The following is a 25,376-nucleotide window of genomic DNA, read 5'->3' on the forward strand; positions in this document are numbered from 1 at the left end:
AGGATTATTTGTAGAAATTAAAGGGATAATGTAGAATATTTAACACACCCCCCTCTACCCACCACCATACAATAAGCAATAAAAAAACAAAACAAAACCCTAGCAGATTTCTTCTTAGTTTTGTGACCTTTTCTCTCAACCCATTTCATTATCTGATTTAGGGAAGCCCAAGTGAGTCTTCTGGACCATCTTCTCCCAACTTCAACCTGGACCTCCCCCTCTGCCCTCTTCCCTAACCCTCAAGGAGAAGGGGTTTCTCTCCTTCTCTCTGGGAGGTGTGAGGGACCAGGTCTGTGGGGCTGAGAGATGGGCAGGGGTCAAGTCTTTCTTCCACTCCTCCCATCATTTCTTTCACCTAAGAGAAGGGAACCCCAAAACAAGTTCCCCAACTCCTGGGGTTTATAATCCTGGCCCTCGGTGGAAAGAAGTTGTGAGAAACACAGGCTTTTCCTACCCACCAAGCTGTCTGGTACCAGGATGGGTTTGGAAAATGTATAAAAGAGATTCCAGCTCTGGTCAGTGGGGGCACCGGGCCGGGTTTATTGCACTGCAACAGAGTTTAAATAAGTCCCGGGTGTCCCGAGCCGAGGGGAGGGGGGGGGAGGGGTGGGCAAAGAGAGGAAGGGCAGCGTCAGTGCAGCTGGCGGGCAGAACCCAAATCCTGCAGGCCCGGGAGAGTGGGCTCCCCTTTCTCTGGGGGACTGGGAGGGCCTGCCTTTGGCCAGGCTGAGGTTCCAGATCTGTTGCCATCATGGCCCCTTCAGAGTCCTGGGCAATTCCTGACTTCTCCCGAGTCAGAGGTGGATTGGGCCTCCAGGCCCAGGTGTCCGGTGCAGGTTCAAACGTTGTCCTGAATCTGCCTGGCTAGGTTATCAATGGCCGAGCCTGGGTCCCAGATCAACCCCAGGCCCCAGGTTCAATCTGGCCCCATTTGAGTTCGGATTCTCCTTGGAGCTGGTTCTGGGCCAGCATCGATCCTTGTTTGGAATCTGTCCTGAGCTGGTCCTGGGCACCATCCACAGTTAGTGTTCCTTATTTGCCCACCGAGGTGGGGGCTGTCCAGAGCTGCCAGGGCTCACTCCCCAGGTTCCAGGTTCTTAGCCGGGGCCCCTGTGGAACTCTGGCAAGGCTGTGGACAGATCTCTGCAGGCTGGAGCTGGTGGCAAGTCCTGGTGGCAAGTCTGGCCCAGAGAACTGGGATTGGATTCCCCAGTTCTGGTTCCAAGTTGTTTTCAGGAAACTCTCTCCAAAATGCAAAGGCTGTGGGGAGGCTAGGCCTCTGTCCCTGGATCTCAGTTCCCCCGTCCGTGGGGAGGGCATGTGTAAACGAGGGTCCTTCACAGTGCATGGGGGGTGGGGATCCTCAGCTCCTCACCTCCCGGCTCTGGCCCTTCAAGTATGTCTCTGGGCTGGGAGAGGAGCGTCTCCCTGGCCCTCAGCACCTTCAGGAAGCACCCAGCCCCCTCCCCGTCAGTAGACTGAGGGTGGGGGGACTGAGCCTTCAGGATTGGAGTCTGGGAATAGGCGTCAGGCATCTGAGGTGGCTGGAGGCTTGAGCTGAGCTTTTTCCATGGCGGTGCCATAAGGGAGGGAGCGTTTGAAGAATCCGAGCTAATGATGGGGAAAGGAGGGAGAGTTTAGATACTGTGGCTCCCATTTCTCCCCAGATCTTATGCCAAGGGGGAATGAAGAGGACTCTCTAGTGCTTCCAATCTCCCCATCTTGCAAAAGTGGCCTAAATTCAGGCTGTCATGTCTACCTCTCCAAGAGGCCCAATGGGCCAGGAGGGCTAAAGCTGGGGGTGCTTTGGTATAAAGGGATCTTTCATCAGTGCCATAAAAGTGCCCCTGGGTGAGCCAGGAATAGCAAACAGGTTTGAATTCAAGTTCCAAGTCGGACTGCCTAGTATTGGCTGCCTCTGGAGGAGGATTCTGAGGCCACTGCTAGGGTCTGACCAATTAGTGACACCTGCCATGGGTCTTTGGAGGAAGTGACAGCACAAATGCCAAATTTGCCACCTGCAAGGAACACTGATTTTGTAAGTAGAGGCAAACTTATCAGGTTGATTCAAGAGACTCTAAGATAGGGGCTGAAGAATGAAGGGGAAGCTCCTATAGGCAGGGTCAGGATGGGGTGCATGTGGCCGGCGCACAGGTGGGGGCATGTGGCTAGAGAATTGGTTTGGAGGAAGGTGCTTGGGATTGTGCTGGGTCAAGGGCAGAACCTGATGAGAGGGTAGGATGTGTCGGACCTTGTAGAGGATGTAGATGAGCAGACCGAGGAGCAGGAGGCCAATGAGGATGGCGAGGATAATAATCCACAGTGGGACACCGTGGCCGCCTTCTGCCTTGGTCCACTGCACAGCTGTGGCCACCTAGGGAGCAAGGCAGGAGAGGTCACTGAGAAGCCATTAGTCCTTCCCACCTACACTTGGCTCCCACTTGCCACTGGACCGAGACCCACCTCTCACCTCGCATATTGGGCTAACAGAATTCTGAACTTAAAAATTTAAATTCTTAAAAAGTGCGTTATTGTCGCTGACTTTTGGGCCTTCACACTTGCTGGTTTCCTCTCTCCAGAGAATATTCCTTCCCTGAGTGGTTAGCCTGGTAGTTCAGGCCTCAGCTTAAACATCACTTCTTTCAGAAAGCCTTTCCTGACCCTGCAAGACTGTGTTCAAGTGTCCCTGTGATATGATCCCGTAAGTATTCTGGCCCTCAGCACACTGTATTCTTATTGCCTGCGAGGCCATGAACTCTAGGAGTAAAGATGCCCTGTCCATCAGGCTTATCATTATATCCCTGGAACAGGACATAGTAGATGCTCAATAAATATTTGTTACAATCATAAGGCCACCCCCCATCGATGTCCCTGTCCTAGCACCAGGCCCAGCACTCTGAGCCCCATCTTCCTTGGCCCAGACCTCTGGCCCTGGACCCACCAGGAGTTCCTTTCGGGGAAGCTGCCGAGGCAGGATCCGGTAGGGCATCTTCAGAGCTTCGTACACAGCTTCACACTGCAGGCTAAATGGCTGGTGCTCTCGCTGTGGGTGGAGGAAAGGTGTTCAGGGCAGTCCCCCCACCCCTGTCCTTGGGATCTAGAGGACATACGGCTCCCCATGGTCTGGTTCAGGTTCTGATCTTTCTCTATTTTGGGCTCATTCTCTCTTGAATCTCTGTGTTCCTTACCTGAGATAATAAATGTGTAATTGAATAGTTATAACTAAATAATACATATTTAGATGACTGCATGTAAAAAAGAATTTTAAAAATCATTAATGTGTTGCCCTGACAGGTTTGGCTCAGTGGATAGAGCATCAGCCTGCAGACTGAAAGGTCCCAGGTTCGATTCCAGTCAAGGGCATGTACCTTGGTTGCAGGCACATCCGCAGTGGGAGATGTGCAGGAGGCAGCTAATCAATGTTTCTCTCTCATTGATGTTTCTAACTGTCTATCCCTCTCTCTTTCTCTTTGTAAAAAATCAATAAAATATATATTTTTTAAAAAAATCATTAATGTGGGTTAAGCACCTAGGACAACACCTGGCCCGTAGTGTGCACTTCATAAATGACTGCTCTTTATTTACTACTCTTACAGCTGCTTGTCTCTCCACTAGAGATTCATCTTCCATCTCTTTTTCTGCGTTCTCTGCACACGGATCACCCTCCAGCCCTACCACCTTCTTTGAATGGGCCAGGAAAGGGAAGCTGTTACTCTTCTCAGTGTGGCCACTAGGTGGCGCCAAGGACACAGCTCTGTTTAAACAAGGGCAGGAGGGGAGGGGAATGCCGGAGGCCCCTTTCCCAAAGGATGTAGCTAGGACAGTGGGGACAGGGAGGGTCAGACCAGGCAGGCCCAAAGGTGGGGTCAGGGCTGAGGTAAAGCTCCCTTACCTGCAGGAAGGTCTTGGCCCGGACCCGGAAATGCAGTTGCAGACTTCGGCTTTCTTGCCGGTGGAGTGGCCCAAGCTCACAGCGCAGCCTGAAACACTCGGCCTCTGGGCATTTCTGGGGAGAACGAGGAAGCCTGAACCTGGAATTCTGCCCTTTGAGAACTCAAACAGGCGCTCAGCGCTTGGGCCCAGACCTCATTCCCAGGGCGACTTACCAGGACCTGAGGCCCAGAGGCAGGGCTCTGGCCTGGAGCTTCCCGTCTTTGCAGCCTGTGGTTCTGGGAACCCTCGGGATCCAGCTGGAAGAGGAAAGAGAGAGACTGTTAGCTGCCTCGTCCCCTCATTACAGCAGCTAAGTCAGCCTGCACCTGGGCCAGAGCAGCTTCAGCTTGTTCTTTCATCCATTCAGCTGACCACCTCCGGTGGCACATCACCAAGCCCAGTGTGAAACATGGAAACGAACAAGGCTGGGTCCTGGGTTTACAGGGGAAAGATGTGTAAATAAATACGTGGGTCCCTGTTGCGGCCTTGGGGCCTTTGCATTGGCTGTTCCTTCCTGGAATGCTCTTCCCCAAAGTCTTCCACATCCTTTTCTTTCAGGCCTCCAGGTTTTTTCCCTGATGGGTCAGCCTCCAGTTCCCTTCCCACTCAGAATGTTAGCGCTGCGATTTTGTCACTTTTCAATACCTGTTAGCCTCTCTCTTTAATTTTTATTGTTTAGTGCCCTCCACTAAAATATAAGCTCCATGGGAGTGGAGACCTTGTTAATTTTGTTCAGTGCGATATTTCCTGAGCCTATAATAGGGTTCAGTGAAGGCACTCAATTAATTAAATATTATTAATGAGTAAACATAAGGCTCCCCATGATCTGGTTCAGGTTCTGATCCAGGAGGACAGGGAGGCTGTTCCCCTGGGGCCCAGAGGAGCAGAACTGGAAGGCTTCCCAGAGGAGGTGGCATGGAGCTGGGCTCTCAGAGTGTGCCAGGGCTGAAATAAGGGGGGAGATTTTAGGCAGAATGACAGAAGTGCAGTGCATAACAGAGTCTTTTTCCTGCCTAGGGCCTCGAGGTATCTGGCCTTTTCACGCCCTTCCCATGGCCTAAGTCCTAGCTTCAGGCACACCGTCAGCCATACCGCTCTTCCAGGCCCCCCCCCCCCCCCCCCGCCCCCGTGACCTTCCCCAAACCTCTCAGCCTTGGATCCTTGCCCCCCACCCGACTCCAGGCCTCTCACCTCCAGGTGCTCTGAGTTGGGGGGGTGGCTGGAGGTACAGTTGCTGAGTCCTGTAAACCTGGTCATGTAGAGGAGCTGCTGCCCTCCCAGGCTCTGGGGACAGCTGAGCTCCAGCACGCCCCGGCTAATGGAGCTGGGGCCCCAGCTGATGAGCTGAGGAGAGGAGAGGGGAGCACAGTCATCACGAGAAGGAAGGGAACAATCCTGCTCCATCGAGACCCTGGCTCACCATGGCCCCTACACTCTGCTGCGAGTCTCCTGTCTCAAGAGTTAAAGAGGAGCCCTGACCGGTTTGGCTCAGTGGATAGAGCGTCGGCCTGCGGACTGAAGGGTCCCGGGTTTGATTCCGGTCAAGGGTATGCGCTTGGCTGCGGGCACATCCCCAGTAGGGGGTGTGCAGGAGGCAGCTGGTCGATGTTTCTCTCTCATCCATGTTTCTACCTCTCTATCCCTCTCCCTTCCTCTCTGTAAAAAAAGTCAATGAAATATATAGTTTAAAAAAGTTAGTGAGAAAGTTCAAAAAAGAGTTAAAGAGGAAATCAGTGGGCAGTGACGAAATCCTCTCCAACCAATACCCTTTGAGGTAGCTCCATAATCCCTTCCAAGTCACTCAGCTGGCCTGTCCCTCCTCTCCGTCTCTCCAACTGACCCTGCCCAGGCCTGACAGCGCTCCTCCTCCCTCCATGCATCCTTTCCGTCCCGCATTCTGCTCCCACCATCTGCCACTCATCCCAGCTCCTCCTTCCCTATCATTCACTGTGGCCCCACCCCTCCTGGTCCCAGTCTTCCCTGCCTCTATCCGTCCTCACCTCATAAACATGGTGGACAGCAGGGCCCAGGTCCCCCTCCTTCTGAGGCTGGTCTGGGGGATGCCAGCCGCTCACTGGGAATAGCACTGCTTCAGGTTTGGAGACACTACGAAGGAGGGTGGTTTTAGAGGACAGTGGAAGGGACGCTATTATGCACACTTTCCTGGAAGTCTCCCCACTCCCAGCGAGGCCCCCTTTCCCCTGGACACTGACCCGTTCAGGGAGACCTGGGCTTGAGCCTCCACCGATAGCCGGAAGGAAACCACTTCGCTCTGTGAGTTGTTGAGGTTCTTGCTGTGGGATGGAGAGACTGAGTTGGTGCTGGAGCCCAGCCAGAGAGGAGTCCGCTGGCACAGGCCCCGCTCCCAACACGGCTGCAGCCTGCGCGGCGCCCGCACCCTTCTCCCCCGCCCCAACCCAGCACCTACCTGAGGATCTGGAAGTCAAACTGGATTGTTTTCTTTGTGTCCCGGAGGTGAGGAACTGTGAACCGAAGGCCACTCCAGAGCTGCGGGGCGGGCAGGAGGACAGGGAGGCTGCTAGATGGGGCCTTTGCCTTATCCCAACCCCAGGCCTCCTTCCCTGTCCCACAGCACTGCTCTGAGCAGGCTGGCCACTGCCCCCTTAGGTCCTCTCTCCTGCCCCAGACTTACACTGGCTCCTGCCTTCATGGGGTTGCCCAGGTCACACACCAGTAGGCGGCTCTGGTTCACGGCAAAGTAGTCACAGCTCAGGCTGGAGAAGTTCTGCAGGTGGGGCGGGTGTGCAGGTAAGGTTTTGGTGCCCCTCTGGCAGGGCTGCTCCCCAACCCCCCTGAGAGTCCCGTTCATACCCCTGGGTGTCTGACGAGTCCTGAGTACTCGGCCTCCGGAGGAGCCGTGACCCGAAGCTCAGCCTCATAGGCGCCACCCTCACCCACATTCTGGGCGTGGAAGGTTAGGTTCAGAGCGTTCTTGTCACCCAGGTACACGTGGTTCTGCTCCCTGGAGGGGGCACACAAAGTAAGGGACACTGGAATTAATCTCCAAACCAGGACAGTGATAATGATATAATAACAGACACCATTTACTCAGTTCCAACTCTATGGCAGGCGCTGGGCTAGCTGCTTTTAGTAAATTGTTTCATTTACTTCTTCCAAAAGGCTAGGGAAATAGATGCTATTATTCCCACTACACGGATGAAGAAGCAAACAGAGAATTTGAGTAGCTTCCCAAGGTCACACAGCTAGCTAGTACGTCCCTGTTGTACTTTTTCAGGTCCTTCCATGTTTCCTGTGTCCTGCTTCCAGACCATGGCATCTGAAACCCCCGCCTGATGTTCGTCTTCGCTTACCCAAACACTTCCAGCTGCAGGTCTGGCACACAGATGTTGTCTTCTCCACAGTCCAGTAAGATCTGAGCCTGGGAAGCAGGGAGGCCATGAGAGAGGGAGTTTAGAGCCTCTCCTGGGCTGTAGGTAGGCTCCCCCACTCAGGGTCCTGCCGAAGGTGCCCAGGCCCCTCTCCTCCTGGCTCCCCCCCACCCTGTCCTCACCTTGTCCTCGATGCGGCTCTTGCTCTGGTAATGTAAGACTGGCCGGAGGCCGTGGCTGTCCACGGGGGCTTGCGGGTCCAGGGAGAAGTTGAGGGCAATGTGAATCGGGGAGAGTTTGTCTCGGAACTCTGACTCGTTCTGGGGCAGGGGAGAGGGTTCACAAAGTCAGGGGACAGTGCTTCTCATGTTTCCTTCTGTCCACTCAGGGCCTTCAAGAATTCAGGGGTCCAAACGTGACCGTCTTCATTGCTTGAGAGGCCCTGGCAGCCTGGTTCCCAGCTCTGGCAGAGGGTCCCCCTCCTCGGCTCCACCAAAGTCCCGAGCCTTTGCCTGGAGCCTCCCAATCTCCCTCCCCTTCAGGAAAGGCCCCAGTTCTCTGTGGCCAGCCTCCCCAGGCCCATCCAGACCCTGCCCTGGAGGCCATACCCTGAGGTAGATCTTCATCTCTCTGCAGTCCTCCCGGGCCCCATTCTGGATGAGCAGGGTCTGGGTGAGGGTCGCCTGCCTGGAGGCCAGGAACAGCGCACGCCGTACTCCTCCCTTCTGCTTCTGCCAGTCCAACTGGAGCTCCACCGTGAAGCCTGCAGCCGGGGGGGGGCGGGGTGGGGGGGTGGGGGGGGGTGTTAGGAGATTCTGCCTCTCCCTCTTCATCTATTCAGGGAGAAGGGCAGTGTCCACGTCCCCAGTCCCTCCATCCCCTCCCAGGGACCGAGAGATTCAGGGAGTCTCCTTTACCGATGGAATCAGGAACATGCTTTCCAGAGGCGTTGAGGCAGAAGCTAAGGTTGATGCTGGAGGAAGACCAAGGGGAGAGCTGATGCACCCACTGGACAGGGATCCTATGTCCTCTGCCTATCTCCCAGACAGACCCAGACTAGGACAACCCCCTTGTCCCCTGCTGCAGACCCGGTCTCCCTGCCTTCTCCAAGGCACAGACCGAGGTCACCCAGACTGGTCCCTGCAATCTCCTGGGCCCCAGCTCACCAGGCCACAGGGTTCCCCTCCAAGCTGCAGCTGCGCTCCTCTGGGTTGAACATGGCAGGGAAGATGGTGAGGGAGGCACTGGCAGACACGATGGGGCGACCCCTGCCAAGAGTGGATGGGGGGACAATAGAACTCAGACCCTGTGGAACCTGGGCAAGAAGCTGATGCTCAAGCCCCAGGATCCCCCTGTCCTTTGTCCAGGTTCCCAACCTCAGCCCCACTGAGGAACTCCCCAGTTCCCACTTCTCCCAGGCTGCCCATCCGGGAGTTCATACCTGTATACCACAGCCTTGTCCACACCAAAGGACCCCACAATCAGATCTGCAAGAAGTCAAGAAACTACGCTTTACAGCAAGCCTCAAAGTAGGATCCTTCCTTTCTAACCCTTCTAGTTTCATAGCTCAAGGAGGCCGAAGTGAGGGAACATCGCCACCTGGTGGCAGTATCCCAGAGCTGCACCCAAGGACCTCAGGAAAGTGCACAGAGGGGTTAAGCGGGGCTAGTGACCAGGGAATTCTAAGTGGAACAGGGCCTAGGGAACAACTCACCAGGGTATCCGTTGCCATCCAGGTCTCGGCCTCCTCGAAGGGCAGAGCCAAAGAAGTCTGGAGTGTGGCCGGCGGCCCAGAGGGGCAACAGCACCTGGGAAGGCTTAGAGCCCAGCCCCACCGGGCCCCCAGGGAATACAAACACCACTCCCTGCTGGGTCTCCCCACCAAAGGGAGCCCCAATGGCCACATCTGCAAGACACACAACACACGCCAGTCAGCAGGCCCAGGGCCAAGAGTTCAAATCTTTACCACCAAAACCCAGGACCCTATTTTTCCCGGCTGTCGTCCCCCGTATTCTAATTCCTTCAAAGCCTCCAGACCTACACATCGTGGGAAGACACTGGGGTCTGGGTATCTTAGCCACTCTCTTCCTAAATCCCTTCTGACTCTTGACTCCTCCTCAGGTCTTTGTACTTACCATTGTAGCCATCTTGGTCCAGGTCCCCCAGGGGGGTCAAGGAGCTTCCAAATCGGCCAAACTCGTCATGGCCAGTAAGGGTGAGGGTGGGTGTGGGCTCCATGCCGGCTGGCTGCTGCAGGTAGATGTAGACCCTGCCTACCTCCTGGAGCCGCCCATCGGCTGTCCGCTCCATGAGCAGGGGTGCTCCCACCAGCAAGTCATCCAGCCTGGGGGCAGGGCAACAATCTAGGCATCCTGTCACCCTGCCTGGCCGCCTCCCCTCCCCAGTCCAGTGCCAGGAACTTCCAGGCATCCTGATCCCAGGCTCCCTCCCACCCGAGCAAGAAGAGCTGAGGTCTTCTGGTCTTAGTGCTCAGCTCTCTCCTTGCCCTAGGCCAGGGGTCCTCAAACTTTTTAAACAGGGGGCCAGTTCACTGTCCCTCAGACCGTTGGGAGGGCCGGACTATAGTTTAAAAAAAAACTATGAACAAGTTCCTATGCACACTGCACATATCTTATTTTGAAGTAAAAAAACAAAACGGGAACAAATACAATATTTGTATTTGCATGTGGCCCGCGGGCCGTAGTTTGAGGACCCCTACCCTAGGCAAAGGGATGTAGGCACCGTGAGGAGAATTCAGGGGAGAAGCCTGGAGAAAAAACACTCCTTGAGTTTTCCTGTCCCCATTCTTCCTTCCTTCCTTCCATCGTGGTGTGCCTCTTCCCACTACTCACCCGTCCCCATTGAGGTCTGTTGCAGCCACTGCATAGCCATAGTAGGAGGCCATCTGGGGAGGACAGAGGAGCAGTTCTGGGTCAGAACTAGAGGCTCAATCAACAGAATCAACAGGGGCTATGGAGGGAGGTCAGAGACTCCAGGGAGAAGGGGGCTGAGCTTATTGGGTCAGAGCTGGGGCTTGGTGGGCAGAGGACCCAACTGGGTTGGGGTTGGGGGTGTCCTCACCTGTTCCCCTGAGAAGTTGTAGAGGGATCGAATGTCTGAGCCATTAAGGATGGTGACCTAGGAATGAGGAGAGATGCCCATTGGCCCTGGACTCCCAGCCCCTGGACGGAGGGCAGATAGGTCCAGACTACCCAAAGGGAGGCATTCTGTGGAGACACAGATTACTTGTCCCCTAATTCCCTCCTGAGCTTTGCCCTCATATCCCTATTTCTATGCCAGCAGCTCAGTCCCACAGCAACATTCTTCTTCTCCATATCACTTATCAACGACTGTCAGATCGAATATTTACCTATTGCCCGTGCCTACCCAGTAGAGTGGGAGATCAATGCAGGCAGGAGCTTGGTCTTGTTCTTTGCTTTCTCCCCAGAGCCTACTAGTAAAGTAGCAGACGCTCAATCATTATTAACTGAATGACTGAATGCACTCTGAGGCCGCACTCATTCTTTATCCTCCAGCCCTCCCAAACCACAACACTCACATCTTCCTGACGTCCCCTCTGAGTGGCTGGCCCTATCAGTCACCAAGTCTTTTGACTCCTTGCTCTCTTCCCCGCTGTCTGGTGAGAGTCCTCTCACAGGACTGCTGGAGAGCCTCCTGCCCGCCTCCCTGCCTCAGGCTCTCTCTTCCCCTCAGCACCCTCTCCCCACTGCAGCAGGGCCTAGGAGGGACCCCCGCCCCCGCCCCCGCCCCCCCCCCGGTTTGAAAACCCACAGGAGTGTTCTGGCCGGTGGCTCAGTTGGTTGGAGCATCGTTCCATACAGCAAAAGGTAGTGGGTTTGATCCCCAGTCCAGGCAACCCACTGATGTTTCTCTCTCTCTCTCTCCACCCTTTCCTCTCTTTTTTTTTTTTAAAAAAAAAATATGTTTTATTGATTTTTTACAGAGAGGAAGGGAGAGGGAAAGGGATAGAGAGTTAGAAACATCGATGAGAGAGAAGCATCAATTCAGCTGCCTCCTGCACACGCCCTCTGGGGATGTGCTCACAACCAAGGTACATGCCCTTGATTGGAATCGAACCCGGGACCTTTCAGTCCACAGGTCTACGCTCTATCCACTGAGCCAAACCAGTCAGGGCCCTTCCTCTCTCTTTAAAAATCAATAAACGCATATCCTTGGGCGAGGGTTAAAACACACACAAAAAAACCAATCCACAATGGGTCCCTGCAGCCACTACCCAAGCCTGGACTTCTTGGCTGGTTCTGTGAGGCTCTGGATAACTGGTTCCAGCCTGCCTGCTTCTGCTCAACCCTTCCTCCTCCTCCTCCTCCTCCTCCTCCTCCTCCTCCTCCTCCTCCTCAGTCAGCCCAGAGTCTGCTAAACAGGCCTGATGTTTTTCCTTTCCCCCCACGCCTTTCTTCATGCTGCTGCATAGGATGCTCTGGCCTCATCGCCACTGACCCTCACAGGCCCGTCTCTGATCCACCCCTGCCCGGAAAGGAGGTAATTCCTCTCCCTGAACTGATAACCATCGTGCCCACTTCCTGAAACTGACCGCAGTGCAGGGAGAAGGCCGGCCTTGGAACAAGACAGACCTGCTTCTGGATCGCCATCCAGCCACTTCCTAACAGTGTGACCTTAAACAACTTATGGTAACATCTACCCCCACCGGCTTGAATAGAAATCATGAGTGGACCGTGCCCGACCCACCGAGGGGCTCCTGAACAGGAGCTGTCCCTTAGGTTGTAATTATATGTGTCTTATCTTCCATAGTTGATCGCAGGCACCTTATGAGATGAGGGGCGATGTCTTATTCATCTTCTTATCTCTTACCTTGCTTTAATAAATGTTAATTGAACAAACTCCTATGGCACTCTTATCTGCAACCTTTTTAAAGCACTTGTCATGGCCTAATAATAACAGCTACCAGTTGTACACTGCTCCACAGCTCACTAAGCACTTTCACATGCGTTACCTCATTTCATCCTTACAAGAGCCCGGTGAAGTCAGAACTATTATTATCCCATTCTACAGGGAAGGATGAGGCTCAGAGAGGGTAAGCAGGCTCAAGGGTTTACGGAGTGAGGTAGAATATGAATAAATAAAAATTACAGAAGGATGCATCTAGAGTAAGACCAAGAACTTGAACCCAGGTCTGACCCCAGAGCCCATGTTCTGATCCCCTTTTAGAATTCTCTCAAACTGCCCTGCATGTTTTTTGTTTTTTTTTAAATAAATCTTTACCAGAGGATATTTCCCATTGATTTTTAGAGAGAGTGGAAGGGAGGGGGAGAAACAGAGAGAGAGAAACTTCAATGGGAGACACATTGATTGCTTGCCTCCTGCATGCTCCAGGATCAGTGCCAGAATCAAACCCGGGACCCTTTAGTATGGGGCCTCTTTACACTGAGCCAAACCATCTAGGGCACATGTTTTTTTGTCATCAGCCAGCAGCCGGGGGCGGGGGGTGGGGGGGGGGGAAGAGGGGGTCAGGCAGGGTCTTACATAACCGTAGGTGAGGTTCCCTTTTGGCACGCCAGCAACAAAGTCTGCAAAGAGAAGAGAAAGTTGTGGACTAAGGGTGGGAAACAAGGAGTCACAAGAATGGTAAGTGTCTCAGTTCCTGGGTCTCCATCCACCCCCTCCCTTGGCCTTAGTCTGGGGACACACTCACCTTCTGTGTCATCACCACTGAATTCACCCACAGCCACAGAGTAACCTGGGGGACAGGGTGGGTGGGTATTAATATTCTTGCTTCGGGGACCCATCTGCCCAGGCCCATCTCCACCCCGTCCCCCACCCCTGCAGGCCTTCACAGTCAGCCTGCACATGACAAGTCTGACAGCGGGGCTGGTGATGCCTGAGTGGGAAAGAGGAGGCAGGGGAGTGTGAGGACAGGACAGGGCACGGGCGCCTGAGGTTGCCCCCTCCTCTCCTCCCACCTGCTCACTCACCCAGATAGCTGTCGTCGTAGAAGGAACTGGCCTGGCGCGTCTGCAGCTGCCCCTGAACCAGGTTGATGAGGTACTCAGGGTAATAGGACCCTGCAATCTGCTCCTGGGTGGCCGACAGGATCTGGCCTGGGAAGGGGATGAGGAGGAGATGGACGGAGGAGGAGGGGCAGGGAGGAGAGAACTGGGGGTGGGGGTGACTGGGTAGGATTTTGGAAGTCTGGTTCAAGGAAGGCAAGCTTGTGCAGGGTGGTGGAGGAGGACACGTAAGTCTCAACAAAGGGAGAGGAGAACTGGGATGGCCAACAGGAGGGGAGATGGCGACCTCAGGCCCGGAGCGGGATGAGAGGCCTGTGCCAGGGCCCGAGGAGTCAGCACAGCAGGACTTACCTTGCCAGAAATAGCTCCCTGGTCCACCCAGCACCACGCGCCCAGTCTGTGGGGGGAAGGAGGCGAGTCTACGTAAGGTCCTGACCCCCCTGTGTCCACCACTCACAGCCACGGCCCTCCCAGGTCACCCTCTCACCTTGGTGAACTCAGCACTGAAGCCACCTTGGCAGTAACCCTGGCCTGCTGCCCAGCTGAAATCTGTGGGGGAGAAGGTGGTGGGCTGAGCAGGAAAGAAGAGAGATTGGGGAAGGAGGTGGGAGAGGACCCTGGGGAAGGGCCGCCCTGAACCAGACAATGAACATGAGACGAACAAGGGGCAGGTTTAGCACCTTCTAGGGCAGGGGTCCTCAAACTTTTTAAACAGGGGGCCAGTTCACTGTCCCTCAGACCGTTGGAGGGCCGGACTATAGTTTAAAAAAAAACTAGGAACAAATTCCTATGCACACAGCGGCGGCAAAAACACCCGGCGGGCCGGATGAATGTTTTCGGCGGGCCGCATGTGGCCCGCGGGCCGTAGTTTGAGGGCCCCTGTCCTAGAGGGAAGGCAGACAAGGCGCCGGCCCACTCTGGCCCTACCTGAGCGGCAAGGTGCGTACTCCAGAATCCGGGTGAAGTTGTCTGTGGAGAGGTAGCAGGTGCCCACGGGATCGCTCAGCGGCTCCTTCTCTGTGCGCCAACTGTACAGCGGAGCGCAGGCCTGGGACGGCCCCGGAGGAGGGAGCCTTAGGTTTAGACCGACAGAAACCCTCCTCCCGCCAGGCCTGGGTTCCATTGTGCCCGGCCACGCCCTACCCGGGCCCCCACCACCCCAGCCGGCTGGCCCCTCACCAAGATGGAGGAGCCATGGGCGCGAACGGTTGCTCCGAACCACTGAAAGGACTTGTACTCCACAGGCTCCTCCCCCTCGGGGTTGGAGAGGGAGGACTCCAGGATCCGAGAGCCTTGGGGAAGGGAGAAAGGGAGTCATGCAGGTAGTGGGCCACCGAGCCCAGCACAGCCCCTACCCTCAGCTTGGGGGCGCCCAAGCACTTGTAAGCCTGAAGCCAGGACTTACTGGGAGGGGACTGACAAAGGGTCTTCAGGCTCTACTCGGTGTAGCCTGACTCACCCCCGCTCTCTGCGCACACACCTGGGGTTTCTGGAGTTGCCTGGCTCTGTCGCTCTGGTCCAGCGACCAAGGATGCTTGCAGTGAGGTGGGGGCAGGAGGTGGTGGGGGAAGAATGGCACCCCTCTGTCTGTACCTGGGCCGTATCTCTAAGCACCTTGCTCTTTTCTCGATCTTTCTCACATCTCTGCATTGCTGCCCATGGACCCCTTCTAGCCACCGCCTTCCCCACACCACTGTCTGTGTCCATGGGGTATGGATCTATACATCATACATGGCATCCTTTTTTATTCCTCTGATTCTTACCTGTCTTTCAGGCTTAAAAAAAAAACACCCCATCTGTTTCATGATCATATCTCCCACCCCCCACTGTCTCCATCTGTTTATGCGCTCCTCTTTTTGTCCCCTCACCCGTCTTTATCTCTGAAGCCAGATATAGCTCAGCAGTTCATTTCCTCACTCCACCATTTACTAGTTGTGTGACCTTGAGCAAGTTACTTAACCTCTATTTCCTCAGCTATAAAATGGGGATAATAATATCTCATACAGTTGTTGAAAGGATTAAGTGAGTTAATATTTATAAAGTGCTTATAGCAGTGCTGGGCGCAGAGCAAGTGCTCTTGAAGTGTGAGCTGTTATTACTGTTTATCTCTGGTCTCTGTCTGTCTCCCCCCCCCCCCCCCCCCCCCGATCCCTGCATCTACCCTGGGCCCTGAGCTCTTTGAGGGCAGTGGCTAAATCATGCTTCGACCCCCCGCAGTCCGAGCACAGGGCCTGGCATGCACTATCACTTCGTCAGTGCTTAGTTAAATGAATCAAATAGCCTGTGTGACTCTCCCTGTCTTTGTCTGTGTTACTGGCCTGGCCTCCCCGAGTTGTGGGTGATTCAGGGGAAATGAGAGCCACATGTTTCTGAATCATGCCCGCCCTCCTTGGGCTGGGCTGGACTGGGAACGTGGTGTGAGTGCCACGGGGAGCCGCTGCTCGCTGCACAGAACTGGAGCACCACCATCAGAGCTGGGAGGGCACGTGGCCAGGGAACTGGGCAGGCTCTGCCCTTCACGCCAGGCCCCACCCGGGCCCCACCCCCAGTCCCTCCTTGAACTTCCCAGGCCTGCCGAGGAGGTTGGTTACCTTTGCTGTCAAACTCAATAGGGGTGCACGGTGCCAGGCTAGTGCCCCAGGGGCAGAGGTAGACAGCACCACCCTGCAGCACGCCTGGCTGGCTGGTGTTAGCCTTGGGTGCTCCCACCAGCACGCTGACCCTGTGAGGGGAATGGAGAAGCAGTTCAGGGAGGCTCCTAGCTCTTCTTGAGTTTCCCAAGGCAGGAAGGACCCAGTCCTCTGGGCCAGGGGCTGGCTGGGGGTGGGGTGGATGCCCCCTGAGTTGTATTTATATCTCAGAAGATGCCACAGATGCCAGAGGCACAGGCTGGAGTCAGGCGGTCCCCATGTGCCGCTGTCACTAACACAACCCCTCCCCTCCTCCCATCACTCTCTTTCCTCTCCTACCTTCTTCCCCTGCTATTAGAGAGAGAAGGAGCCAGAGTCAGTTCTGGGAAGGGAACGGGGGCCAGAGGTTCTGGCCTCAGCGTCTCCATCCCTCTATGGACCTGCCAAGGTTGGATGTGCAGCCTCCGGAAGCCAGGGTCCTCTCACCTAGCCCGTACCCTCTTGTCCCAAGCCAGAGCCTTCCTCTGGGCCAAGACCCAGGCATCCGGCTGCCCTGCTGTCCAGCCGCCCAGCCCTGGGGCGTGTAGGAGGAAAATGTGAGTCTTGGAAATCAGGCAGAAGTGGAGAGAAGAGCTGGATGGTGGTGAAAACAGACCGTTCCCCTGGGCTTGGGCCTGCCTTCTCCTTGGGCTCTGGTGTGAACTTCCCCGCTGGGGCTGGGCCTTTATCTCAGCCCCGGAACCCTTTTCCACACACCATCTCTAGGAGTCTGCATTCAGATCCTGCTGTACTGGAGTCTTAGTTCCAGACACCGTCCCTCAGTCCCCGCTGAAACCACGAGGAGAGGGTTGCCTTTGTCGGGGGGCCCATGTAATGGGGTGATCATAGTTAAGGTCCTGGATAATCTTCCCGTCTTTGGCTCTGTCTCCTCCATTTCTTGGTGCCTTGCCTCTGAGGCTTCTGCACAGCAGTCAGCCGTCTTGGCGTTCTCCTCCAGGGTCTCCCATGAGGACTGCATCTGACAACCAGGGCTGGCCCTGGCCCTGGGCCAGGGTCCCTGCGGGCCTTGGCCTCTGCTCTCCTCCCATACCTGCCTCTGTTCCGGCTTCTCAACCTCTGATCCTCTGCCCCTATGACTGTTTGCTCTCTTGGTTTCAATGTTTGAGTTTTCTCTCTCTTGATCTCAGATCTTAGGCTTCTCCATATCTGTTGATTCCTGTCCCCATTCGGCTTGAGCATTCCCGTACCCACTCCTTCCTGTCATTAGGATACCTTCTTCAGCCTTTCTTACCAGGAAAGAGCATCCAAGTGGGAGATTATGTTGGAGGTGACAAATGCTGGGTCTGCCTTCCAAGAGGACCGGGTGGGGAAGGAGTGAAAGGGGTGGGGTCCAAGAGAAATAGGGGATGGCAACCACAGAGGAAACAGCTCCAAGGGACTGCAGTGGGGAGTGAGCAGTCCAGAGGATGAGAATGGAGGGAGAGGCCAGGGTCCAGGGAGATGGGGGGGGGGGGGGCGGGCGGGTGCTGAGAGTGCGAGAGTTCCTGGAGTGATGGGGGGTGGGGTGCCAGCCTTAGTTACTGTGGGGACAGGAAATGTTTACTGCCTGTGGCTTCCTGTCTTTTTCCAACCTCTCACTTCTCCGTTTGTCTCCCACCAGCCGGGCCCCACCCTTTTCACTCAGGCACTACATACAGCTGGGGGGTGGGCCATGGGCAGTGACCTGGTCAGTTACCAGGCCCAGGAGGTAAGGCTGGTCATGGGGAGAGGCTACGTTGTCCTGGGGCTGGGTGAGGAGAGAGGGGTACCACCCTCCCCTCGCTGGGGCAGCCCCAGGAAAGTTGTGGTACAGGAGGCAGTGAAAAGAGCACTGGACCAGCTTGGCTGATGTGGTTTAGCGGTTGAGCGTTGATCTATGAACCAGGAGGCCACAGTTTGATTCCTGGTCAGGGCACATGCCCGGGGTTACAGGCTCCATCCTGGGTGAGGTATTCAGGAGGCAGGAGATCAATGAGTCTCTCTCATCATTGATGTTTCTATCTCTTTCTTTCTCCCTCTGCCTTCCTCTCTGAAATCAATAAAAAAAAAATTTTTTTTTTAAAAAGAGCACTGGACCAGGAGTCAGCCCTGGATGAGGGGCAGGCACTGGCTCAGTGTGGACTTGGGCCATACTTTTCCCCTCTCTCTGGGAGCAGAGGTTATGTCAAAGTCTCAGGGAGCTCTGATAGTCTATTTCCAGGAGAACACAAGGCTATGGCTAAGGGACCCAGTTCTCATTCCCCATTTTTTAAAAAAATATATTTTTATTGATTTCAAAGAGGAAAGAACAGGGAGAGAGATAGGAACATCAATGACGAGAGAAAATCATTGATTGGCTGCCTCCTGTACGCCCCCCCCACTGTGGATCGAACCTGCAACCCGGGCATGTGCCCTTGACCAGAATCGAATCTGGGACCCTTCAGTCCACAGGCTAATGCTCTATCCATAGAGCCAAACCGGCTAGGGTCCACTCCCAATTTTACAGCACCCCCAGCTCTTGAGGAGGAGCTGAGCTTGAGTTCTCCTGGGATGGCCCGAGGAAGAAGCCTGGAGTTTGCCGGACAGGGTTGGAAGGTGAGAGAGAGACCTTACGAAGATTGTAAAGCCCACAAGCTCATGGGCCAGGGGCATGTGCGTGGCTGTATGAAGGTTCAGCAGACCCGTTCTTGCAGGTAAGCCCACAGACTCCGATCCAGACCTGCCTCCACCACCCATGGCTTGTACCCAAGGGTTCAGTGGCCCTTCTAATCTAGTTCCTCCAAGTCAGTCTAATAACTAGTGCCCCTGCCTATGTGCCGAGGGAGGCACCTGGTGTCAGGGATGGCACTTCACATAGCTAATCCTATTCTCCCATTTTTAGTTCCTGCTTCCTAAATCCTGGAGCAGTTGGGGCCCCTCAGGGGTTCAAGAAGGTAACAATGGAAGGTCCTTGGGCTATTTCCTTTATCTTTTAAAATCCTCACCAAGCCCTAACCGGTTTGGCTCAGCAGATAGAGTGTCAGATAGAGTGTCAGCCTGCGGACTCAAGGGTCCCAGGTTCGATTCCGGTCAAGGGCATGTACCTTGGTTGCGGGCACATCCCCAGTGGGGAGTGTGGAGGAGGCAGCTGATCGATGTTTCTCTCTCATCGATGTTTCCAACTCTCTATCCCTCTCCCTTCCTCTCTGTAAAAAATCAATAAAATATATTTTAAAAATAAATAAAAAATAAAATCCTCACCAAAGGATATCTTTCCCATTGCTTTTCAGAAAGAGTGGAAGCGAGGGAGGAGAAGAGGGAGACAGAGCAACATTGATGTGAGAGAGACACATCAATTGGTTGCCTCTAGCATGCACCCCAACCAGGACCAGGGATCAAACCTGCAACCCAGGCATGTGCCCTTGACCGGGAATCGAACCCTAGACCCTTCGGTGTGTGGGCCAGTGCTCTGTAACCAGTGATCCACACCAGCCAGAAACTCTGGGTTATTTTCAATTTTTCAGAAAGCCTAATGGAAACATGCGTTTACTTGATAAGGCAGCCCAGGCTAATTAAAACCTCAAGTATATTTGCTTTTGCTGGAATTATATCAACTCATGTAGAGAGCCTGACTATCTCATATTGGTCACAAGCTCTGATTGGCAGCTATAGATGTCTTCTTGTTCTCACTTCTAGCTGATAAAAAAATGAGAAAAAAGAATTATTTCTTACTAAATGCAGTTGGGCAGATAAACCCTTCTAAAATACAGAGTTCAAGGGAAGAAATAATTGCCATCATTTATTTTGAAGCCTTAGGACTCTGAAACTCTAGCATTGGTTCTTGGAGACATGGCTGCCACCGCTGGAAGGCACCGCAGAGGGCACCCTCTGGTGTGAAGACTTTCTTGTAGAAGCCTCAGGGCTGCCACGTGGAGTCAGGAGCTAGTTTGGTCTTGACACTCCTCATCTTCCACAGTGGTCTCAACCTTCCTAATGCCGCGACCCTTTAAATACAGTTCCTCATGTTGTGACCCAACCATAAAATTCTTTTCGTTGCTACTTCATAATTGTAATTTTGCTACTGTTATGAATCGTAATGCAAATATCTGATATGCAGGATGTATTTTCATTGTTTGCGACCCACAGGTTGAGAACCGCTGCTTTAGAGCAACCTCTTTTCCCTTTTTATATAGAATGTCCTATTAAGATATTATTTGAATTTTTTAAAAAGGAAACAAAGAAAAAAACTTTAATTAAAAATACCTGCTGACTGAGTCCCATGTCCTTATTTTACAGATGGGAAAATTATTAAGCCCCACAAAAGTGAAGTAACATGTCTAAGGTCACTCTGAATCCTTCTCCACAAAACCAGAAGCCAGGAATCCTGATTCCTAGGCCAGTGTTCTGGCTTACCCCGTTGCCAATTTATCTCCTCTCCTCTCCACTATCCCCCCAGCCAGGCTTCTGATTAACCAGGATCCTGTTCAATATATGGTTACTGTTTGACTCTGTTGGCCTGACAAGGTCGGGGGCGGAGAGAAGCAAGTGGACCAGGGCCCAGACCCTGCAGGTCTGACAGCAGCCCTGGCCAGGCCAGAGAAGGACACCTAGTTCTGGTCCTACAGTGTATTCTCAAAGACAATGCCTGGCTGGTGGGGGAGGGAGAGTTGCCTCTACCTATGCCAACTAAGTATCCGAAAGGAATAAAGAGCTGGGCTAAGGCTAGTGCACCTTTTAAGTCTGTGTCCTAGGTCAAGTCACTTTCCCTCCCAAGCCTTGGATTCTCTACCCATAAAGTCATGGGTTGCCCTTGAATGGTCCCTGAAACAAACTCTAGTTCTAAACTTCTGTACCTCCTGAAGCTTCAGTATATATATACATATAAAATAAAATGGAGCAATAATGCCTCCTCTGCCTTATGCAAAGATTTTGTAATGATCCAATGAAAAAACAGATATGAAAGTGCTAAGGAATGTGAGGGACTATTATTACTAAAACTGCTATAAGCAAATATTAAAAGCAAGTAAGAAATGGGGGAAAACTTGGAAAAAGGACTAGACGGTATCTAGGTTAGGAGAGAAGCAGAGACAGAAAAACAGTTACCTCATACAAATCATGCCTGCCAGGTATCGATCACCCCCCATGGACCAGGTGCCTTTTATCTGTATCATCTCATTTAGTCCTCAGAACAGCCTCATAAGTTAGGTGTCTGACTTTCATAAGAACACCAGGCTCTAAGGCAGCGGTTCTCAACCTGTGGGTCGCGACCCCTTTGAGGGTCGAACGACCCTTTTACAGGGGTCGCCTAAATACATCCTGCACATCAGATATTTACATTACGATTCATAACAGTAGCAAAATTACAGTTATGAAGTAGCAACGAAAATAATTTTATGGTTGGGGGTCACCACAACATGAGGAACTGTATTAAAGGGTCGCGGCATTAGGAAGGTTGAGAACCACTGCTCTAAGACCTTAAGGAACAGGCCCCAGGTCACACAGAGAGCAAGTGAGGGGCCAGGTGCACACCCAGTTCTGCCTGACTTAAGGCTTGGCCCTTGCCTACCTTGCAGACTCTCTTGTGTTCACCCTGCCCTTTGATGCTGTTTTGGTGTCCAGGGTGAGAGGTGATGCAGAGGGACCAAGAACACAGAGGCCCTCCCTCTCCAGCGATGGCCCCAGGCGAGGGCTATGTTGGTCCCTGGGTGTAGGAGGGGGTTGAAGGTCTAGCTGCAGTGGAAGGGAGGTCATGGGGAGGTGGAATGTGCAGAGTCCCACTCTAAGAGGGTATTGTAAAGAGAAAGTGAGAGGGGGAGGAGTGCGAGCGAGACACCTGGCTCTCTTGGAAGGAAAGATGACAAGAAGGGGGAGGGGGGAGGGATGAAAATGCTGGGTCCTATTGTAGAAGAGGGCTTTAGGGACTGCGGCATCAGGCCAGGGGCCAGGCAGACACCTAGGGAACCGGAAGTATGTGAAAGCCCAGATGTTTGAGAGGAGTCTTTGAAAAGGGAGATGACACTTGCTAGGTGTGGGGCAGGGTAAGAGGAAGGTTAACCCAGGTATGGGGCAGGATCCCCACCTCTCCTTCCCTTCCTCTTCTTGACTCCATTAGGGATGTGGTAAGCAGCGGTTTAAGGGGGCCTTGGGGGAGGCCAGATCTGGCAGAAGTTCCAGGCAGGGGTGATGCAATGGGGTTTGGGCAAGAGGCCAGGGGGGTGGGGTGGGAGCTGGGTGGGGACCTTGAATAGCCCAGAACCAACAGCTAGGGCCTAACTACCTTTTTTCCATCTCCACGTCCTCTAGACAATAGAGAAACTTACCCCTGTCCCCGCCTCCCCCCACAACTGAATTAGCTAGATTAATCCTTTTCCCCAAACATTAAAGAAAATGAGTAGAGATCAGTTAACTGTATCAGGTGTAAAAACAGCTCACCTCCGGCAGAGGTCCTATCAAACCCTGAATGTGGTGGTGGGGGGCCGTGGGAAGCTCAGAGCCCAGAGAGGCTCATTGTGGAGGATCAGGAGTCCGGCATCTGGGAGTCCCTGATGCTGCCCAGGCACAGCTACCTTCCCCTCTTCCCAACCCCGGACATTTAAATAAAAGCCCTAGTTCCAATGTTGCCTCAGCTCCAGCTTCGGTTCCCCCATGTCTCCCCATTTTCCAGGCGCGCAGGGTCCGGTCTGAGGGTCGCCCTGCCGAGCTGGGAATGGGGGTCCTCCTCTGAGCCTCCCCCCATCTCTGATGCCCTGTGTCTGTCGCTCCTGGGCCCAGCGAGCCCGCGCCTCCCCAGCTTCCGACCCCAGCCCCAGAATTCCGGTCTCAGTTCAGTTCCAGCCCACAAGCTACAGGAAACCAGCTTTTCTCTTCCTCCCCAGAGCCAGAGGAAGAGGGAAACCGCCCACCCCCCTCAGGCGCGCACACACACCCCTCCCGACACATCCGAGCACCGCCCTTGGCGGAGCCCACCCCCAGCCCCGGCGCCCCCAGTGCCAGGGTTCCGGCACTCTCCCCAAGTTCCAGGATCCCCTCATCAGAACAGAGATGGGGGTGGAGGCGAGTAGGAGACCAAGGAGAAAGGGAAGAGAGCCGCCGTCCGCTCCCGGGTCTTTCCCAGCCCGAGTTGAGGGGGGAGGGGAGGATGAGGCTGGCCCCCGTGTAACCTCTGGGCCCTCTCAGGCTCCGACTCCCCTCTCACTACACACAGTTCATGCTGCTTCGACCAGTTTCCTCTCCGCACAATGGCCCTTGCGGACCTGAGGTCCTCCAGTCCTCGGAAAAGCCCTTCCCGGCCTCCGCGCCCCCTTTGCGCCCGCATCCGCCCGGGTCCCGGCGGCTCACAGGTCTCAGCCGGAGACCCTCTGCTCCCCGTCCACGCGCCCGCCTCTCCCTTGGCCCCGAGCCCCCTGCCCAGACTTCTCCAGGTTCCAGCTCCGTGTCCTCTCCCCACCCCACACATGTCTCTCCACTGATCTCCAACTCCAGGCCCCCTCCACGCCGGCCCCTGTCTCCTCCCTAGTCCTGCGCAGGCCCCCAACTTCAGCGTGGGCCCCCAACTCCAGCCCCAGTCCTTCCAAACTCCGCCTCTCCAACTCAAGCCTCGGTCCCCTCCAGACTTCAGCCGCGCCCCCACTTTCCAGGCGTCCCCCCCCACCCCTTCCATCCCGCCGCCAACTCTCCTTACTCACCCGTCTGCCCCCGGCCGGTAAAACTCCACGGAGAAGCCGAAGAAGGAACCGGGGGGCCCCGAGAGCACAGCTGGGGCCTCCGAGTCTAAGTTGAAGCCCCCGACCCCGGGTGTCGGCGGCAGCAGCAGCAGCAGCAGGGGCAGCAGCAGCGGCAGCGGCGCGGATCGGTGCCGGGGGCCCCAGCGTGGCTGCACGGCGCGGAGAGGGGACCCTGGCGTCCGGCTCCCCATAGCGCCCGCTCTCCCCTGTCCTGGGGCCACCGACCCGGAGCCGCTTCCTAAACCTCCCAGAGGCGAATGACTCAACGCGGGGAGGAGTTTGCCAAACTCCCGGCTGAGCCCTCCCCCCGCCCGCCAGGGGGGTGGGCGGGGGGGCATTCCTGGGTCCTTGGAACGCTGAACCCGAGCCCCCCACCCCGGAGGGGCGTGGGGGGGCTGCACCTCTCCACTCCCCTCTCCCAGCCCCAGCTGGAGGCCGGTAGTTTGTACTGGGTCAGACTGGGCGGGATTGGGCTCTTCGCCCTCCTCCCTCGGCTTCCCCCTCTCTCCTCCCCCCTCCTTTCCAGATGTACAACGTAAACGCTCGGAAAAGGAGTCGGAAAAAGGGAGCCGAGAATTTCCTAATGAGGAAAAGAATCACCTCTGGAGGGCGGAGGGAGCCTGCGCGTGTGTGTGGGGTCGCCCTCACTTCTCCAGGGAGGAGACTTTTGGGTCGAAAGAGACAGGAGACACCTCTGGCGTCTGGCCAGCTGGGATTCCCCCTTGCTTACAGGGGCCACCGGGTGCCTGGGTGCCTGCCAGCTGGATTTGGGACTCAGGAGTTGAGGGACAGAGTGGTCCCGATCTGATAGAGGGCCTCCACAGGCTCCTCGAGTTCTGCTGCCCCTCACCCCAAGTCGTTTGGGGTCACTCACCAGGAGGGTTCTGCGCCCGGTCTCAGCCTTCTCGGTTGTAGGGCATGGAAACCTCTGTTGAGCTCCGTCCTAGAATCTGGCAGTTGACCAAGAGCCTGGGAGTGATAGGGAGGGTGGTGTTATGGCCCCTCAGTGTCTTCTTGATAAAACCCACGTGACTCCTATAAACCTGGAGAACTGTAGCATGGGGTGGGGGGATGGGGTTGTTATCTTGCAAAGGGGCCACCCCATTCTTCCCAGACCCCCTGCGGATGTTGAGGAAGGAACTCCCTAGCAAGGGAAGGCAGTAACCCCCTGCCCACCCCTTCCTCCAACCCTGGCTCGGTGTAATGAGATCACCTTTCAGGATTCTAGTCTTTATCTTAGTCTGGGGGAGGGGGACCTAGGGGCCTAGATTCTCTCCTAACCTCTTCTCCTTTCCAGCCCCCATCCGGCCTTTTCTCTCCAGGACTTCTTTCCCTCCAGAACAATCATTCTCTGAATCAAGCCCTGCTCCCTCTGTTCCCCAGGCCCCTGCCCCACTCTGCCGCAGGGACTCAGAATAAAAGTGCCCATAATCAATGCTTTTTCTTTCGCTTTGAGTTTCCTTCTGCTACTCTACTTTCTGTCCCAAATCATCCAGCTTCCCCCCAACCCCCCCTTTTTAAAAGCCCGTCTCTAGAGCCAGCTGCAGTCCAAGGGAGAAGCCAGCTGGTTAGACTGTGGGATGACGCTGGCCCCCAGCCCACTCTCACATCTGCAGGTCCTGATGTTTTCTTAGGTGAGGCACCCCAGCAATCTCTGGGTCAGGATCTTAAGCACAGCCCTACCACAAAGGTAACCTCTAGGCAAAAACTACTCAAGCCAAGGGGTGAGAACCC

General features: G+C 54.9%; 1 protein-coding gene across 1 annotated transcript; it reads right to left on the reverse strand.

The window, feature by feature from the left end:
* Window positions 1-511: 511 nt before the first annotated feature.
* ITGA5 (integrin subunit alpha 5) lies at window positions 512-24,061 on the reverse strand. Its single transcript, XM_059683135.1, has 30 exons — window positions 23,604-24,061; window positions 15,883-16,013; window positions 14,471-14,583; window positions 14,219-14,339; window positions 13,779-13,840; window positions 13,643-13,688; window positions 13,256-13,381; window positions 12,976-13,020; window positions 12,807-12,850; window positions 10,365-10,421; window positions 10,136-10,188; window positions 9,419-9,627; window positions 8,998-9,189; window positions 8,725-8,770; window positions 8,450-8,551; window positions 8,201-8,256; window positions 7,892-8,046; window positions 7,466-7,603; window positions 7,266-7,333; window positions 6,766-6,916; window positions 6,587-6,679; window positions 6,362-6,441; window positions 6,147-6,227; window positions 5,934-6,039; window positions 5,125-5,277; window positions 4,107-4,190; window positions 3,893-4,006; window positions 2,942-3,043; window positions 2,252-2,374; window positions 512-1,611 (listed from the first exon to the last, which is right to left on the reverse strand). The coding sequence occupies exons 1-30, from the start codon at window positions 23,978-23,980 to the stop codon at window positions 1,528-1,530; spliced, it is 3,312 nt and encodes a 1,103-aa protein (XP_059539118.1). The 5' UTR covers window positions 23,981-24,061; the 3' UTR covers window positions 512-1,527.
* Window positions 24,062-25,376: the final 1,315 nt, after the last annotated feature.

Source organism: Myotis daubentonii, chromosome 2, assembly GCF_963259705.1.
Source record: "Myotis daubentonii chromosome 2, mMyoDau2.1, whole genome shotgun sequence".
In the NCBI taxonomy this organism is placed as follows: Eukaryota; Metazoa; Chordata; class Mammalia; order Chiroptera; family Vespertilionidae; genus Myotis; species Myotis daubentonii.